General features: G+C 49.2%; 2 protein-coding genes across 9 annotated transcripts in view; one reads left to right on the top strand and one right to left on the bottom strand.

Moving 5' to 3' along the window:
* FBXL13 (F-box and leucine rich repeat protein 13) overlaps positions 1-4955 on the top strand; it is a 39317-nt gene extending 34362 nt beyond the window's left edge. For 4 of the 6 annotated variants that reach the window (XM_076066997.1, XM_032954440.2, XM_076067001.1 and 1 more), the window contains one exon: positions 579-3095. In XM_076066997.1, the coding sequence (XP_075923112.1) occupies positions 579-756 (178 nt within the window). In that variant the 3' untranslated portion in view covers positions 757-3095. Of the gene's footprint in view, positions 1-578; positions 3096-4590 lie in introns of those variants that run through there. The other 2 variants (XM_076066998.1, XM_076066999.1) reach the window with 2 other exon arrangements.
* The window catches only part of LRRK2 (leucine rich repeat kinase 2), a 44303-nt gene continuing 25807 nt past the window's right edge, over positions 871-19366 (bottom strand). Inside the window, exons 32-50 of one of the 3 annotated variants that reach the window (XM_032954435.2) lie at positions 18805-18893; positions 17816-18006; positions 16918-17072; positions 15986-16135; positions 15119-15313; positions 14410-14595; positions 13766-13878; positions 13088-13275; positions 12535-12695; positions 11837-12007; positions 10779-10879; positions 9620-9910; positions 8676-8857; positions 8020-8089; positions 7329-7513; positions 6480-6626; positions 5338-5528; positions 4894-4956; positions 871-1429 (exon numbers count right to left, since the gene is read on the bottom strand). In XM_032954435.2, coding sequence (XP_032810326.2) covers positions 1305-1429; positions 4894-4956; positions 5338-5528; positions 6480-6626; positions 7329-7513; positions 8020-8089; positions 8676-8857; positions 9620-9910; positions 10779-10879; positions 11837-12007; positions 12535-12695; positions 13088-13275; positions 13766-13878; positions 14410-14595; positions 15119-15313; positions 15986-16135; positions 16918-17072; positions 17816-18006; positions 18805-18893 — 2954 coding nt within the window. In that variant the 3' untranslated portion in view covers positions 871-1304. Of the gene's footprint in view, positions 1430-4893; positions 4957-5337; positions 5529-6479; positions 6627-7328; positions 7514-8019; positions 8090-8675; positions 8858-9619; positions 9911-10778; positions 10880-11836; positions 12008-12534; positions 12696-13087; positions 13276-13765; positions 13879-14409; positions 14596-15118; positions 15314-15985; positions 16136-16917; positions 17073-17815; positions 18007-18804; positions 18894-19366 lie in introns of those variants that run through there. The other 2 variants (XM_032954436.2, XM_032954437.2) reach the window with 2 other exon arrangements.

Here is a 19366-nt window from a genome sequence, read left to right as displayed (position 1 = left end):
CTTGCTCTATTACTATAGTACTATACTGCCTTCAACTTTTATGAATGGCTGGGTGTTTAAGGTTAGCGATTTATCGTATTATCTGGCGATATGGCAAATGAAAAAATACAATTACTTTACTACACAAGTAAAAAATGTGTGTTTTCATTTTTTTTTTATTTCGGGCCCCTTTATAACATATGCTACAGGCCCCGCACTAGCTTAATCCGGCACTGCGTGTGGCTTATTTTTACTCGAGTCTGCATGGTTCGGCGACCCACATCGGGTGTAATTCTCACTAGCGGTGGCTACGAGTCACGTGCCACCTATTCCAGTCTACCAGCGACCTGGAAAATATTCGGTGAGAAGTTCAGCCGCTGGTTGCACAAGTACAGACACTTTCCCAAGCCTGCTGTGATTTCATTTGAGCGCCTAGTGTGTGTTCCCTGCTTGCTAGGCTAAGGGGCCTCAGATACCTGTCCATACGTCACCACCTTGGCCAGTGTGGGTTGGTGAAGAAGTGCATGACATAGAGGCGTTTATGTACCTTTGTGCTTATACTGAAGTCACCGTCACAAACTGTGCGTGTGTGTCTTTAGGCATGCTGTCTTGAAGCTGGGAGCCCAGCTCGAGAGCTGGCAGCATACTTCCGAGTCTCCGCCACCTTGGTTTGGTTATGACTCTAGTGGCGTCTACCTGGAGCCAGTTTCTGCTGTTGCCAATGAAGAAAGAGGAGTCCCTGACTCACAGCCAGATGGCATTCTTAGTGCAGCGTAACCTTAACGAGTCACCCGTTCCGGTAAGTGGTGCCGTCACTATCGGTGAACTGTTATGTGTGAAGCAGACCGCGTCAAATATGAAATTCAGAAAACACGGTAACAAAAGATCGGAGTGATTGTAAACAGTGTTTATTCTTTGATCGATTTATTTCCCTTGCAACCAGACCACAATTTTTTCATTTCTGCAAGTAAATAACAGTTGGCTGGAGAGAAACTTAAGTAAACAAACCCACAGCATAAATATTTTGATGTAAAGCAGCAACGCTAGTCCTCAACAAGGATTGTAAACCAAATATGTGCTTCTGTAGTTGTTACTTTCTTAGTGTTACTTTGGTTAAATAGGATATCTCTCACTGGGACATTACTGATCTTCCTTCAGCTCCATCCAGGGGACAGGGAAGGGTGTTTTGGGGGATGTGCTTTAAAAATCTCAGTATTTAGCAAGGCAACAGTGTATTCCTATTGTAAATAGGTCATTTGTAGTGCAGTTTAATTGAGGCTGACATAATTACAACACTCTCGTCAGGCTGTCAAAGTATTTCAATATCATTCCATGAAGGTTCCATTCAGCATTTTGGCCTCCAAATCCTGCCGGACAGCCAGGTGGTTTTGCAGGTTCCGTGCGTGGTGTGGCAAGTTGGCATCCCACACCAGAACGCACACAGCACCAACTGCACACCCACAGGGAGTGTACACAGACAAAGAATCCCCCGTATAGCCAAAGACTTTGGGGCAAGTGTTGTTAGCAAGCACCTACCAAGGCCTATTGGTGATGTTTATACACTGCACCAGGTACTCATTTGAGATTGAGTCGACCCAAGGGAGACTCGGTATCAGATCAGCTTCATTGGTGTTGGTTGTGAGCAGGATTCGAATTTGGGTCGCCAGGTTCAGAGCGCAGCGTGCTAACCACCACCACTGCTCCCCACACAGGGAGAGCACACCTGCACATTACCTAGACATGCAAAAGTTGAAACTCACACACATACACAGGCAAATCCACTCACGATTCAACCCAAATTCTCGCATTCAAGGCCCCCAACACAGATTACTTGACTTGCAGAGGCACAAATCATTTTTAAAAGCAATGGCATCTTGTTATGTACCGTCTTATTTAAACTGGCCTGACTGAGCCGAACGTGCACGGGTGTGTACACTCGCTCGTGCCACACGCACTGTCTTGTTGTGCCTCATCCATCTCATCTAGACTGCCTGTTTGTTGCTTTTTTATACAGGATATTTTGTACTATCTCGGGGTAAAACGATATTAATTTCCCTCTATCCTTATCTCCTCTGCATCCACAAGACCTAACCTTCACGAATCGGGGAATCAAAATGAAGTTAAAGCTGTAACCAAGAAACAAATAACGTTTAACCTTTTAAAGCAGATATGTAGTTACAAATAAGCCTGCAATAGTTCGTAAATACTGTCAGTCTTCCACACCACACCTGGAAATGCAGACGTAGCATTAATTTATGCATATATACAGGAGTAATATTTTAATAGCCAGTTGTGATATAATTCGACATTGGTCTGTTCGCCATGACTGGGTATCAAACTCAGGTGGGTCGCTGCAAGATTCACTCTGAATGCCAAAGGTATGATTAACACTGAATCAGCCCAACTAAAGCAATTCTTAGACCCCTACAGAAGGGCGAGAAACGAACCAATGCGGCATGGCTTCCTTGTTCTCATCTGTCCTGGGTGTATTGTGCCAATAAATAACATTTACTCCATCCGCTCATGGGCCCTCTGGCCCACACATCTTATTGTGTACACGCAAGTCACAAGTATTGTGTAAAATTTAGATTGAAAGCTTTTGTGACTGCAGGGATTCATATTCTTGGTTCTTTCGGTAAAGTCACGTAGAAGGGAAACAATAAAATAATACAAATATAAAACAATAAAATTATCACAACGTTTCGACTGCAACACAAGCAATCATCATCAGGTGTGAAAACCACAGCAAGAAAATTTGAAAAAAGTGGCGTTTTTTTACGTTAGCACCACGGAGAGCGATTTGGCAGTTATTCCGATGGACGAGTCCATCTATGTTCGGAAAAGAGGAGGGGGGAGACGAAAATAATGGATGTGGTCTGAAAACCACCGTAAGCGTGAACAATCAATTAAGACCCGAAATGGTTTATCAAATCCTTCCAATGATTGATAAGCCAGAATCCATCTTCTCAGTTGAAATTGTCTCATTGTTTGTATATGTGGATAGCCTCATGAACGAATCTCTCATGGTAGCCAGATGGCTTGCAGAGAACCTCTGTCTTGGAGAAGTCAATGTCATGTGAGCCTACTGAATTATAACAGTGATCTGCCACGGTCAAGGTGTTGGTCCTACCGTGTTTTAGGTCTGCTTTGTGTTCACGAATGCGGTCCTAGACATGTCGTTTGGTTTCTCCAATGTAACTACTACCACAGAGGCAACTTAGTTTGTAGACGCCAAGGTACTGTATGTCCGGAATCACATCTTTTACAGACGGAACCAGATCACGGATTTTATGTAATGTGTTGAATCGGACCTGGATCTTGTGTTTATTCGTGAACACAAAGCAGACCTAAAACACGGTAGGACCAACACCTCGACCATGGCAGATCACTGTTATAATTCAGTAGGCTCACATGACATTGACTTCTCCAAGACAGAGGTTATCTGCAAGCCATCTGGCTACCATAGAGATTCGTTCATGAGGCTATCCACATATACAAACACAGAGACAATTTCAACCGAAAAGATGGATTCTGGCTTAGCAATCATTGGAAGGATTTGCTAAACCATTTCGGATCTTAATTGATTGTTCACGCTTAATTGATTGTTCACATTAAAAACCGCCACTTTTTGTTAAATTTTATTGCTGTGGTTTTCACACCTGATGATGATTGCTTGTTGCAGTCGAAACGTCGTGAGAATTTTATTGTTTCATATTTTTATTGTTTCCCTTCTACGTGACTTTACCGAAAGAACCAAGAATAAGTACTGTGTATGTGCACGAGTTACTCATTAACTATATGCTGCCTCAATTGTACTCTTTCATCTGTAATGTCTCATCAGTATTGTATGCCTCACTTATTTTGGCCTCACTTATTTTGTCTTGTCTCTACTGCCTGTCCTGCTTTTAGTGTCCTAAGTCATCAATTATTGTACAGAATACAGTTGCATAACATTTACATAATATTCTACCATGCACATTTCAGCTCAAATGTGAGCAAACGGTTCCATTTCCTGAATTATGACACACCCCGAGGCATACGAACTTGTGTATGTGCGCCCATATGCAAGCCACATGGCACATGAAAGCGCACATAGGATTGTGGATGAAAAGTTACTATGTAAGAATTATGGTAAGACCTTTGTTAAAGCACTGCTGGATGACGGGTGACTTTAAGTTTTGATATTCTATGCATACAATTGTAATGTGTATATTTATACTGTCCGGACTGTCCTAATTGTAATGTAATTTTAGAGAGCATCTCAAAGTGCAGTATAGAAATTGTGACAAGATAAAGGTGGAGCCCTGCAATTGCTTGGTCACACCACTGCTGGAAAAATGGCCTCCACTAGAGTCCCTCTAGAGGGTATTTGGCCTACTCTTCCATGCTGGCCCAACGTCATGGATGAGGTGGGAGTACCAACACTCTTCGCCACACGTGCCTGCCGATCATCAACTGTGGTGTACCCATTCATCCTGCTAGGTGGACAGCTGATGGCACTTTTTGCAAATCAGCAGAACACGTAAACCAAGGGACCTTTGGATTGCAAGTCCGGTGTGCGAACCATTACACCACTGCAGCATTCTGTATTCGATTTATATATCCATATAGGTGGTGATGTGACGAGGAGTGCCCGACTCAACTGGAAGGTAGCGAGTTCGAACGTTTGAGGTCGTGAACTCGGCTCATGAAGCCTCTGAGACAGGCCGTGTTGGCATGAAGCCAACACTGCTGTTAAGCTAAGGATAGACGGATTCCTGTCATAGGAAAGAGGAATTTTCACAACCGCTGGAGCTGAGAACTTCGAGGCCTTTTGGACCAGTTTTGAATATCTTACACACAAGTATTGTATATACACGAGTTACTTGTGTATTAACTTTGTACATTTCTGTATGTGCAGGCAAAAAGTCTTACCTTCGTCATCCTTCTTTGCAATGTTTGATCCAAGTGCAAATATTAAATTCTTTGGATAACGATCTGCCAAACAAAAGTTTATATTTTAATACATTCTCAACGCCACCAACTTTGTAATCAAGAAAATATTAGCAGCTACAAAACATTAGAAAGACTTATGTCACTGGCTCACAATTGGCAATCCTTGCAAATTATGTCAACATCGTCAAGCATCAATCCACTGCTGGATGAAGGCCTCTCCTCAAAGCCGCCGCATGCTCTTGCGCATGAGCTTATCTCATCCGCACCAGAGGGAACACGCGCCAAAGTACATCAACCGTGGAGAGGGAGCGCTCAAGCGCAGTAGCTAGATGGATTTATTTTGCATCGTGAGACCGCGAGAGATGGTGACGGTTTGGGGAGGGCCTTAGTCCCGCAGTGGCTAGAGCGTGGATGGTGGCGTACCTGAGGAGCTCTGCGCAGGAAGAAGGTGGCGGAGCGGTCCACGCAGCCGCCGTGTGACGAGCAGGGGCTGCCGGGACAGCGCGTCCAGCAGGAGCAAGACCCCACCGCTGGTGCCCACCCACAGCGCCGTGTTCCTCTGGACCAGCAGGCTCTGCACATGTGCCGCTTGCCCGTCTCGCCCGTACTGCTCCCTGGACAAGCCATCGTTTTCACAATGTCACCCCACAACGAACTTGGCCGCCCCACCCCCACTCCTCTGCATGTTTCGAGGTTCACTCGGGTTTTGATTAAATCAGTTGTATCACAATTAATAATAATATAATAATAATTAACATCTATTTGTAAGGCGCCTTCCACTAATGTCTCAAGGCGCTTTGTAAGATTAAGGTTAAGAAAAGGCCATGAGAGAAGGAGAGATACATATAATAAATGGACTTAAGAAAATTTGTTTTTAGACGCGACTTAAAAGTATCCACATTGTTGGTTAAACGAATATACAATAGTAGGGAATGCTACAACCGAGGTGCAGACACAGCAAATGCCCGGTCACCCCAGAAACGCAGCCCGGATCAAGGTATGCCCAGAAGGGCAGAGTCTGCAGCTCTTAACGACTTTGAGGAGGTGCACGGATGGATTAGCTCGTGAATATATGGTGGTGGTGCCAGCCAATGCAAGGCTTTAAAAATCTAGTAGAAGGCTCTTAAACTCGTTTCAATTGTGCTACCGGTGTCAAGTCATGAGATGAAGAATCGCGGCTCTGTCACAGAGCAGTGGTAACCCTTGGTCTTAAGAGAATGGCGCACGGAATCGAATATCACAGACCTACCTCTGAAATACCTACGAGTGCCAGCTGATGTAAACAGTAGGGGGTTGCACATTCACTAATGTTTGTCACGAGTCAATTCTCAAATCTGAATAGCCAATTAAATATGGGTTTCTTTTACAGTCATTAGTGATCCGATTGAGGCTTGCCACACTTTAGAAGCCAGTTTACTCCGTCCTGGCTACCTTTCTTTTAAACCCAGGATATCAGCAGCACCAAGTGAGCGGTCTGAGCCATCCCCGGCCACATCTTCAGACGAGGGACATTCCCCCTTATAAAGGGAATTATGTTGAGGCAGCACACAGTGGCAGAAGCAAACCTGAGTAGCGGTGCGCAGTCGATGGCTCCGTGGCCCCAGTCCGTCCTCATGTCCCACACCTGCAGCCGGGACGTGCCCTCCGTCGCCGTGAAGACCTGCTTCCCCACGGCCATGCATGCAACGGACGACCCAGGAACCGCGCCTCTCCTGCTTGCCACAGGCGCAACGCCATCCCACCACAATGTACCCAACGCCATTCCGTAGCAGCAAGATGCAAAAACGCTCGACGGCAACATTTTTCAATTTACAAAGTGTCCGAATGCCTAAAAATCAGGGAGGGGCGAATGAGGATGGCGAGGTGGATCTCAGGGATCGCAAGACTGGATCGGGTCGGAAATGAAGAAGGCAAGAGTCACAACCCATCTCAGACAAGGCTGAAAGCAAGCAGACTTGCAGGGCTCCGGCATGTCATAAAAAAGAGAAACTATTGTAAGGGAGGCGATGATCATGGAAGCACTAGAGTGGAAACAGAGGCAGGAATAGAAATAAGTGCGTCACAGCGGTGAGCCAGAATATGGAGGACCGTGGATATGGCGATGATGGCCGCAGGATAGGAATGAGTGGAGAAGCAGTCCCCACATGAGTGGGAAAAACTCCAGCAAGAAAAAGATAGAGTTTATATGCAACCGCATTTCAAAACACTTCACATCGACGAGGGACAAGATTGGGGAAGACAGTGCAATGGAAATGAGGGTGAGGGCAGGGACATACACGGAGGAGGGGGGGGAGAAAGCAGTGGCCCAGGGCCAACCAGTCCAAATATATTAACATTTTCCAAATGTAAAAACAAAAATTCACACTGAACGCTTGCAAAATTTTTTTTTAGGGCTGGCTGTGTGTAAAAGTCACCTTCCCATGGGTGTAGTTTCGATGACTTTGGCCACTTGTAAGTTATTGCTGAGAGCGAACAGCTGCGTCCCACACGCACCCCACACGGTCCTGTCGAGCGGCGCAGAAGGCGCCACGGTCAGGCACGTGACGGGCCGGCCCGGCGAGCCCACGCCGTGCACCGTGTTCACGACACAGCCGGGAGTCTACAAAACAACGCCATCAAACCACTTGGCATCGCGACTCTCAAGAGAGCTTCTTACAAGCGAGATCTAACCCATGAATGGAGGAGACTAAACTATTTCATACTTTTTATTTTACCAGGTAAGGCCCACTGAGCTCTATAGCTCTTTTTCAGATGCGACCTGGCCACATGATAGCTCAACTAAGTGGCTTATGTGGAAATTTATAGCAGCCAAATACTCTAAATGCATGTTTCCAAATGTGGAGGGAAAAATCTGAGGACCCGGACAAAAATCCACATGACCATGGGGAGAACATGCAAATTCCAAATATACAAATGTCAGGGTCGGGATGGAACCCACGATCTCCTGCATAGGTGAGGTAGTTAACATCTCGCCACTGCAACACCATGAAAGTCTTCTCTGCGGCACACTCTCGGGAGTTTGTAAGCTGTTTGCAATTCATGCTGTGGTGTGCGTGTGCCAGGATACAAATAGACATCTGTGGTGCTTGGCGATTGCACACATGCCTCGAGTGAGTTCACAACGAACACAGCCAACGTCCCATTCGCCGTCCCGGCCAGCACTGCACTTGCGTTCCTGAGCACAATGCAGATGATGTCAGGACCAACAAGGGTTCATATTTACTTCTGTAAATCCACGTTGATGTCGTCAGGATGAATTACCCATAACGAAGCCAAAGGGTCTCTTTTTTTGTCTTCTCCAATTCCTATTGAGCTATCGGTGTCATAAAACAATGTTGTAGAATGGTCTGTGGAAGCGGATACCGCAGAGCTATTGCTGAGATTACTTCAATTTATCTCTGCTGCACACAGAAAGGGGGGGGGGGGGGTGGGGGGCAAGCACTTTCCCACCCACCCTGGCACAGATAACAATGCTCAGTGCAGGACAGTCAAACCAACTTTTAAATCTCCCAGCTGAAACGCAACCAACATGATGTTCCAAACAAAGTTTTACACCACGAGTCGTTTGTCATTGGTGATTAGGGAGAGACCATCAACTGATCATGGGCAGCTGCCTGGATTTGACCCCAACGTCTCAAGAGTTGCCAGCTCGGCGATCTTTTCGCCACCCAGCCATAACAGAAATTAGAAAATCAGTGAGCAGGTCATTTCTACAGGGGTGTGTGTTTGTGTGGTTGTAGCTCGGGAAGTGAGACACCTACTGGTAGGCAGCGACGAAGATCAGCGCCGTGACCGGCTCCGACAGGCAGTGCAGGGAGTGGCGGCTACGTTCGGGGGCGGCGCTCACGACCCACACGCGCCCCGACCGTGTCCCCGCCAGCACCCACTGACGCTTGTTCACCTCCGCCGAGCACAAGCTCAGCACCCGCTGGTCTGGCAGCACCTGTAGAAGTAAAGGCCTAGCACTGGAATTTCCTGCTTGCGTTTTATTTACATTTATTTTCGCGAGCAAATTGTACAATTTACACCGTTGTTGATTTCTTACGTTTAAGTTTATTCCCAGTTGTATTTCAAGCACGATATCGGCATTAACGTCATGCAACAAAGACATTTCCACTTGGAATTCTGCAGCTAGCGGTGAACCACCCTGCGTAAGACGGCGACGGCACCAGAGATTGACGTCGCTAATACACGTTTTGTAGGCACTTGCACCACGTGACCGTTAAATGAATGGGCGCAAGAAGGAGGTCGCATGTTGCGCAACCATCCTTGTACCCCATTGGCAGCGTTATATATATACACAAATAAAGATTGTACACCAATTGCCCTACACAATCGTATTGAGCAACTACAGCTCAGCTACTCTTACCTATGTATATAACCTTTCCGGTTATAAAGTCAATGTCATTTACTCTTCAAATGGGCATTGCGAGGATTCTCATCTTCAGTTTACAGCTCTGAACCATTAGTGTACAATCAACATTGCTATGGCAGAGGCAAGTCGACCCATGTGACAATCATTGTCGACCTCCCCACGAGGTGGTGCTCAATTTATTAACCCCAGAGGGATAATAGGGCCGAGTCAACCCCCTACTAGGCTTTTAACTCGCAACCTTCCCACGGAGAGCAGCTCACTCCACCGCCGAACCACCCGACCAGCGCTGCACAAGAGCGTTGCACAACCACAGCCTTACCACCCCCTCACCTCCCTGTGCAGAACCTTCCCAGTGAGGTCAAGGCAGCAGAGCTCAACCCCAGCCGTTGTTTCATCCGATGGCTGCAAGGGGCCCTCCTCCTCCCCTGCTTTTCCATTAATTTGTAGATCGCTCTCGGCCTCTCCGGAAGAACCATCCCGAGGTTCATCTCCTCCGGACAGCCAGATGTTGGGGCCGTCCAGTTGGCCGACCACCACGAGGTCAGGAGGTGGCCTCTTCACAGGGGCAGCCACCACGGCCACCAGGCTCAGCAACTCAGGGGAGGCCAAACGTGACACGAGCTGCAAGACACGGCAACGCAAAACCATGTTGAAGTTGGACAAACTCCAAAGATAAAGACATATCCCCCCACGTAGCTTGCATGGGCTGCAGTCAAGTGCTTTGAGCGAGTATGAAGGCTGGAATGGCATACTAGTGGGTGGTGTGGCCAGAACCACACCCAGCCACATTTATCCCTTAAGTGCCAAGTTGACCAAAGGAAGGCCCAGGACTGGTTCAGATATTACTCACCAATGTTGGCCATACGCGGGAATAAAACGCTGGTGGCCGGGTTTGTAGCTCAATGCGCTAACCACTACGTCACCACTCCCCCAAAACTCCAGACACACACAAGACCACCCTGCAGCATTTACCAGCACTGTGTGTGATGAGTGTAGGCCCTCTTGTAAGAACAATGTTACCACTGACCATAGGGCTCCACCATGCATCCACGTAAGTATACAACATAGCATACCATGTTGGATGCAGAGCTAGTCTCCTTATTGCAGACCCGATCCAAAAGTGAGCCATTAGAACAGGCCTTGCGCGAGTGGTGGGGGTGCCACGGTGGCGAGTTGTTAACTACTTCACCTGATATGCAGGAAGTCGTGGGTTTTACCCCGACAATGACGCCTGTATATTTGGAGTGTGCATGTTCTCCCTGTTGTCGCGTGGATTTTTCTCTGGGTCCTCCGGTTTTTCCCTTCACATTTGGAATCGACGTGCGTTTGGAGTATTTGGCTGCTATAAATTTCCACGTGATAAGCCACTTCGTTGAGCTACCATTTGGGGCCAGGTCGCTTCTGAATATAAGAAGCTAATAGCTCAGTGGGCCTTAACTGGTAAAATAAAGAAAGTTTATCAGTTTTAAATCGTGTGGGACGGGGATACCTGTGAGGCTGCGGGCCTGTGCTGAGGCTCTGGCTGCAGGCAGGCTGCGATGAGTTCTTGCACGTCTGGCCACGGACTGCAGCCGTAGTAAGTCACTGGGTCTGAGCACACCACAGAACCCATGCGGCACAGTCATACGCAAAGCTACTTTTGACACACGATGCACGTGAATCAACAGGCATGTCCATATACAGCACCTTTGTCAAGCCACTGCTGAATGAGGGCCTCCCCATGCCGTGTAGGCCATGGGAGTTATATGATCATACTTCACCATTCTAGTCAATGTGGCTTGGTGAAGGTGGGAAGCATCGACACGAGAACATGTAAGTACAGGCAGTTTAACATGTACACTTTTGCAACCAATATCCATAGATGTTTTTTGGGCTCAATCGTGTAAATATAAACATGACAATTCGTTACTAGTTCAGCACACCGGTGTGTTGTAGAGTAACGGATTGCCATATTTTATTGACGTGACAACCTTTGCGAAACGGCTGCGTTAGGTGGTGGCAGGTTTAACGACATTCATATTTACGTGATATAACCCAAAAAGTACAGTATTACAATGGATTTTTCTACACTGCTATCTGCTACCCACCACACAGCTCCGCAGCCTATAACAACCTGCTTGTGCATGATGGTCACCCATCAAAGCACTAGCCAGGCTTAAAACTGCTTAGCTTCCCAGGTCTAACACGATCGGGCACATTATTTTGGACAAGGGATGCAGTTGTGCTGGGTGGGACGTGTGCCGTGTCGGGGAGGGGCCGGCTGCCGAGACCGGCATTGGAGTCGTCTCCACAAGTCCGGCGACCAAGGGGAAGAGCTAAGGACCAGATGGTGGGAGACTGCCAGGGCAGATCTTGGAGCTCGCGTTGCTACCGTGCATCAGCTGCGGGATTTGGCAGAGGGTAGGATGCGTGGGCGAGGTGCGGATTCTGTTAACGGCTTTGGTTAGGATGATGGCTTGACTTGGCGCGTGGACGCTCGTGCGCACACGTGCGTGTGTTTGCGCGTGTTGTGCGCATGCATGCGAGGAGGCGTCGTGTGTCAGGGACCGGGCAGCTTCCCGCTGGAGGCGAGCTCGTCAAACTCGTGGGGATAGCGGAGCCCCTCCACGATGCGCCGCCCGCCCGTCAGCAGGTCGTAGAGCAGGAGCCCAAACGCGTATACGTCGGCCTGCTGGTCGTACATGACGCCTCCCTTCACCACCTCGGGGGCGCGGTAGCCTGAAAATAGGACAACCCCCCCCCCCCTTTCAGCAGTCGCGAATTAAATGTACAACGTTTAAAATAGATCATAACAATGTTTCTCTCTGCACCTCTACTCTGAAGATCACCACCACCATCGCCAGATATGTGCTCATATGGCAAATCCCCTTTAATATCGATTGTGACGAGCTGAGCATGGATTATCAATAATTATCTTCCCTTTAATCCCTTATGATCCCCAGTTTTATAAAATTAGTAAATTAGTAATAATGCGGAGCCCTTTGTCAGGCCGCTGCTGGATGGTCACGGGGAGTTGTTTGACCAAACTTCATCACAAATGTCTACGTATGGTGTGAAAGAAGTTCAACTCGTACATCACATTGGTCAATGCAGGTTGGCGAAAGGGTTGGGGGGGGGGGGGTGTCCAAGGTGGTTCTGATATCACCACGGATGTTAGCCATGGCCAGGAATAAAAAAAAAGGACAGCCCCGTGGAGATTCTAACCACGATGCTACAAGGTGCAGCATGGGGAAGGCGGCTCTCACCGGGTGTGCCATCGGGAGATACCATGCCCATGGTGCAGCAGTGCCGTGCGATGCCGTAATCGGCAATCTTGGCGATGACCGCTGCGTTTGGTTGCAGCGTAAACAGCAGCACATTGTCTGGCTTCAGGTCGCGGTAAATGATCATGGAGGCATGCAGAAACCTGCCACACGCACACAAACACGCACCTACCTTGTTACTACCTCCACAACACAGTGTGGGATTTATATAGCGTCTCCGCACCTTGACATGCTGCACAGAAACAGTGGGCCTATTTGTTTTAAAGGCAATTAGTTGTAAGTTTATGTCAATCTATTGCTCTACATGCGAGGTTCTGGCTCCTCTCTTTGTGAAGCTATGGATCCCTTTGTGAGGCTATGGACCCCTGTGTGAGTCTACGGGTCTCTGTGCGAGTCTATACAACACGACACTTTGAATTTATGTTGCGTGAAAATGTGACCACATCTCAAGATGCTGCACAAAAAACAAGAAAAGACGTCGCATTTCCAATAAGAGATCAGCCAACTGTGATAATTAGGGACGGTGGGCGGTTACCGTAGGCCATGTGCAACGTGCAGGGCGATGCGGTGCTTGAGGGTGCGGTGCAGCTCCCCCTCCCGCTCCATCACGCCAGCAAGGGAGCCCCGTGGCGCCAGCTCCATTACCAGAACCCGTGGGCGCAGCCCCACGGCCAGGAGGGACACGAGCGATGGGTGGCGCGAGCGGCTGAGGACTGCCAACTCCTACGCACGTGCCCACGCAAAAGTCGTTAAAACAGCTCGAGCCCACAGCCACAAACACAGCTAGAGCCACATGAACACAGAGCCAAAGCCACAGGCATATAACCACAACTATAACCAGCGCCACACAAAGCCAGAGCCACAGGCATATAACCACAACTATAGCCAGCGCCACATACACAGAGCCAGAGCCACAGGCATATAACCACAACTATAGCCAGCGCCACAGGCATATAACCACAACTATAGCCAGCGCCACATACACAGAGCCAGAGCCACAGGCATATAACCACAACTATAGCCAGCGCCACATACACACAACTAAAATCATATAGCGTACACAATAGAATCTGGATTTAAGAGCACCTTATATAATAAGCACGATACTCGTATGAGCAAGGCATGCTTATATTTCACCGGTGGCAAGACCCATGACACTCAGTGAGGCTTTCCTGGGTCGGTGTTAAAACGTGAAGCCGACTGGTTGCTACACCTGTCTCATGAGGCGGTGCGGATGCGTTTGAGAGATGTGTTTGTTGAAGATCTTCACGGCCACTTGGTCTCCGCCGTACAGCGCCCGGTAGACCGATCCAAACCCTCCTTCACCTGGTGTCCGGTCAAAGAGAAGATAAGACTGTTACCGATTTTTTTTTTCAATCTCCGCTCTTTAATGGCGCATGCATCCACTTGACTTCTCTCATGCAGACTCAAAACAGTGCAACAATATCGCCGTGCGGATGACTACGCATGATATTTACATGCCGTGTAAGATTTTCCAGACATGGCGGACATCGTTTCTCTGTCGCAGTTCCAGTCGTCTGGAAGTCACGCCCTCTTCCCGAGTCACCGTGCCGCGCGTCGGCGCCCACCTTTTGTCAGAATCTTAAAACCTTTCCCTTTCATTCCATCATTCATTTTCCCGTGAATCCGAACATCCTCTTACGTGCAATTTGCGAGCGTTATAAATTGAAATGACGAATGAATTAGCGATGTAAATGTTTCACCCGATACGCAGCTTATCTGGACCGCCGCTCAAGCGCCTTGCCCGCGGTCTCGCGAGCGTTGCGTTTGCGCGTGCGCGGCTGCAAATGCGCGGCACGGAGGCGATTGCGGGAGTGCGAGCCGGCGGCAACTCGCCTAACAGGTGCTCGGCAGACTGCTCCAGGCTGAAGCTGGACAGGTCGAGCTGAAGGTGGTCGGGAACGTCGGCCAGCACCACATCGGGCGCCAGCTGGGCAATGGGGATCCTGCTCTCCTGCTCCCGTTCCTCCTCTTGTCCGCTCAAGTGCCTCTCCCCGACTCTCGGAAAGAACACGACGTCGTCTGCGACAAGACAAAGTTACGCCTTGCGTCACGCTTACGTGTAGACGCTCTCCAAAGAGGCAACTTTATTAAGGTGGATGTAACGTGCATACAGGGACTTAAACAGCATATTCAGAGGAAAATGAGAAAAAAATAGTTTGAGCAACGCAGATTGACAAGTGGTGAGTATGTATATGTACGATTAACTTCTTTCACACCATATGTAGCCAACTGTGTTAATCGGAGGTGCGGGAGAAGGACAATAAACTAAACACAGAGCTGTTATAAGGAAATTATGTATGAATGAACCCACCTCGTCCACCATAACCCTACATTCAAATTGTTGCTGTCATTGTTGCAATGTGACAGATTTATGCAACGTCTATAAACTTCCCGAAAGCAATGGGGACACTCGGGATATTTGAACACATCCGAAAGCGAACGACTCTACAAGGTCGGACCACTTCAAAACCCTCGACCACACTTGCGCATCTCGAGGACGCGTGGCGACGTTCCCGGGGCATCGCGGGCGCCACACGCTCACCGGACTCGGCGATGTCCTGCAGGGCGGCCAAGCGCACGCAGGGCGGCTGCGCGTCGTCCGCGGGCCCCAGCCCGGCCCACTGGTGCAGCAGCGCGGCGCTGCTCTCAGAGCCGTCGTGAGGCTCCAGGAGCCCGGGGAACCACTCCTCAATGAGCGAGTCCACGTGGTCCACAGCGCGGCCCAGCAGCACCCAGCCTGCACGCGCACACCCGTCCAGCCGCGTGCTGCTTAGTCCAGCGGAGATGGGAAGTATCTAATTTAGAGGGGGATTCAAAAAATTGGCCAGGGAGTGAGCGGCTTGCAATCGTAAAGTTGCGAGTTAACATTCTCGTTGAGAGTTGACTCGGCCAATCATCCCTCCGGGGCAAATAAAATAGATGCCACTTTGTGGGAAAGCCAACATTGGTTGTTCTATGGTTAGACTTATCCCCCACCACAGGAAGGTAGAATTTCCACCACTGCCTTAGAATTATTAACAGGAGATGAAGTTACATTTGTAAATGGTGCCTAAAGTACACAGCTTAAAGTATGTGGAAATTCGCATCTGACACTTGTGCGGTATGATGGCTCTCCGACGTGGTTTCAGATTGTCGCGTAATGTTCATCAGCACGTCGGACATCATGCCGAACAACACGTGGTAACACCGGAAAACACATCCGAGAATTTATCTAAAATTCCACGAGTCGCAATCGGTCATTCGCATCCAATTACATTTCTTCCAGTAAACTGTATTTTTAATATATTTTGCCCATCGTTACCTCTTGGCTGCTTCCATTAAAATATCTTAAGTCAAAATGTCCCTTCGTTCACATTGTCTTAGGATGGAAAGTTAAGTGACCCCCCTTGGCCCGCAACCCCTCAAGCACCTCTCTTGGAGTTGGGCACGGTGATCTTGAGGCTGCTGTCTGTCGGACAGTACTTCAAGTTTGCGGCCTCCAGAAGGCAGTAGGCATCTGGGCCCCAGTGCAGGGAGAGGCCCTGGCGCCAGTATTTTCGCGAGGGCTGCAGAAAGGAACCTGAAAGCGCAGCAGCAGGAAAACCGAACAAAAAAGAATCCATCACAGCATTGGCCAGACCCGGAAAAATGTGCCACCGCAGCCTCGGCTTAACAGCCAATTGCAGGAATGAAAAACATGGCAGGCTGACAGCAGAATCACCATGTGTGGTAGAAATAGCAGCTCTGGCAAAACGTAAAAATATTAACAGCGTCTCATCGACCCATCAAAAACGATGCAACATTCAAACCCATTGGGTAAACATCTTGTAGAAGTGAGGAAATGTACAGTGCTTTCTCAATCCACTACTGGATAAAGACCTCCCTTTTGTCAGTCAAGGGAGTTGTTTGACTATACTTCATCACGCTGCTCAGTGCGTGCTGGTCAAGTGAGGTCATTGGACCAATTCCGATATAAAACGCACTATGAATGTGACTGAAACTGAGGTGGCAAGGTTCATAGTGCAGTGTGCAAACCACCGCTCCCTGTCGCTTCATATAGCTACGATGTGCCAAGGATTAGTGGCCAATGTTGATAATGACAATCGAATAAACATTGTTGTTTTTTATGCTGGCAACCAATCCACAGAACGCTCTAGCGTAGGGGTCAGCAAACAAAAGATCAATGTTTTTCGAATTCGATCCCAAAAAATCTCAACGATTTCAAGAGCCGCAATGCACTGCGTGGTGAATACGAGATGGTGGGGGTCCTTGATAAATGACGTCACGATGCGGTCTTTTAAAGAGCCCCGGAGCCGCAGGTTGCCGACCCGTGCTCGAGCCCGACGCTGGTGCCACAGTCACCTGGTGCGGAGAGCATGTAGGACGAGAAGGCGAGTATTCTGGTAATGAGGCGAGCCCAGAAGCCCATGGGGAAGTAGGGCATGCAGTACCAGCGGGTGAGCACCAGCTCCCCCGGCTCCCCCGGCAGCTCCAGTGCGGGACGCCCTTCAGGGAGGCTACGCGAACACACAAGGCAAAAATAAAGGTCCCCCGTATAGCCTTTTAACAGACTGCTGGGGGCAGTGCTGCGAGTGAGCGCCTATGAAGGCCGGCACAGCACACAAGGGGTTGAGTGGCCGGCACCACACCCGGCTGCCTTCGTCTCCCCAGTGCTGATGTATCGCACAATGCAGCAGGTACTCATTTGTGGCCGAGTCTACCTAGAAGAGACCCAGAACAAGATCAGATATTCATCACCGATGTTGGTAGTGAGCAGGAATTGATTTCGAGCCGCCGGGTTCATAGCACAGACAACCACCAAACTCCGCTTTAACACGCACAACACACATCACCAGAGACACACACATTGCACCACAAGGTACCAGAAGCACACCACACAATACAAAGACACGTCGCACCAGAATGCACACCTGTTTACGCAACCCACCTTCCTTTGCCAAGCCCTCTACTGCTCGATGAAGGCATCCCCATGCCGTGTTGGCGATAGGAATTGTTTGAATGCCCTTCATGCTGATCAATGCAGGTTGGTGAAAGGGGGGACCATTACCAGTTCAGATATCACATGTTCGCTGTGCCTGGGGATAAAACGCACCTGCTTACGTGGGCTGCAATTACAAAACCCAAGAGACAAAGCTACCTCCCCCATCGGAGCTTCAGCCACGGTACATCTTCGCTGCCGAGCTACGAGCGGGTGTTTCCGCCAGGCAAGGTGTGGAGTGGTTTAAACTCCCACGCGCACCTGCTGGGCACGAGCAGCGTGTCGCCATGGTCTCCCAGCGGCAGAGCGATTTGGAATCGCTCGAGCAGGCGGATGTAGTGGCCGACGTACTCCTGGGGGAACCCGCTCCTCCGCAGCAAGAAGCCCTCCACGTCGGCGCGGCGCAGCAGCCCCGTGCTGCCGAAGGGGTTCACCTCACGCACCGTCACCACCTGGAGCGGCTCACGTCACCACGCGCTACGTTTGTATGTGTGTGTGCGTGTTTACGTTATGTGTGTATTGTGAACTTATTTCGCACCGTACGTAGGCAACCGTGCTAATTGGAGGTGTGGGGGGAAGGACAACAAACGAAACGCAAAAAGCAGTTTCACATTTCAGGGGCTGCACCACGCCCGCCGTGTGGGAACGTAGATGCAGTGAACCGTGTTCGTGAACGTCCAAGGCCAGCGAGGACATCTGTGAAAAATAGTTTTATAGCTCATCGGATTCCTCTAGTACAAATATTCTGATTCTGGACCAGCCCAGCCCACATGGACCGCGTGTTTCAACAGCCTTGGTTTAGAATCTCTCTGCAGCACAAGTGGGGAAACTTTTCCCAAACCGAGGACCGAACAGGACTTTGGTGGCCAACCACACATGAACACGTACCTTAGCATCATCCAATAATAATGCAATAAAGATGTGTAACAGAACTAGCCGTAACAGAAGGACTTGCAGTCACAAAAGTGACCGAGTGTAGCGCTAAAATTAGGAACACAGTCTTGTTGTCAGGTCAAAAATATTCCCCCTCTACTACTTAATTAGTGATTCCAAGGTGCTTGCAGTGACAGATGAATATCATTACGGGTTCGTTTGAAAGTGGCAGACGTAATGTGGGCCACAGGCCTTTGGAAATGAAGCCCCACATCATAGGTTTCACACCTACTGTAAAGCAAGCCCGCGCTTACAGCGTCTGTGATAATTATATATTATTAGTGTCCATGTGAGTTCACGGTGTCCCGAGCGTGTACCTGGGCCATTAAGCTGCAGAGCCACTGGGGGTCGAGGAAGTAGAGGTCCGTGAGCTGCAGGGCGGGGTCGTCGTAGTGCAGCAGCACACCTGCGCCGACGCATCACCATGTGGCCGTCGCCAACAGCGCAGTACGGCACCAGGCAGGGCGAGGCGAGCGAACGTGTGGTGTGCACACGGGGCCGGTGGCTCTCCTCTCATTCTCATCCCTTCCAAGCACTCTGGACCCCAGTGGCCAAGGTCTTCTATCGAAGCCGCCAGTCAACCTTCCCGCTCAGCGACAGGTTGCTCGCTCTCCTCTGCTGCCCTAATTATCTAGAACTCCTTTTCCTCAGCCACCCGTGTTGTCGACTCCCTGCCCCTGTTGAAGTCTATGTTCAAGACTGTCCCCTTTTTTCTCTGCCGATGACCCAACTTCGTGTCCCTCTCGATAAAACACGCCCACTATTTATGCACGGCGTCTTGGAGATGAGGTCGCATTTAGACGCGACGTAAATCCACACCGTATTATAAAAGAGAGATGGGAAGATACAGTTTGCAAGGAAGGACAGAGGTGATGCGGG

The sequence above is a fragment of the Petromyzon marinus genome, chromosome 14, assembly GCF_048934315.1.
Source record: "Petromyzon marinus isolate PM22_M1 ecotype Great Lakes invasive population chromosome 14, UKy_Petmar_22M1.pri1.0, whole genome shotgun sequence".
In the NCBI taxonomy this organism is placed as follows: Eukaryota; Metazoa; Chordata; class Hyperoartia; order Petromyzontiformes; family Petromyzontidae; genus Petromyzon; species Petromyzon marinus.
Note: the sequence above shows the minus strand (reverse complement) of the source record. Positions and strands in the feature narration are given on the sequence as shown.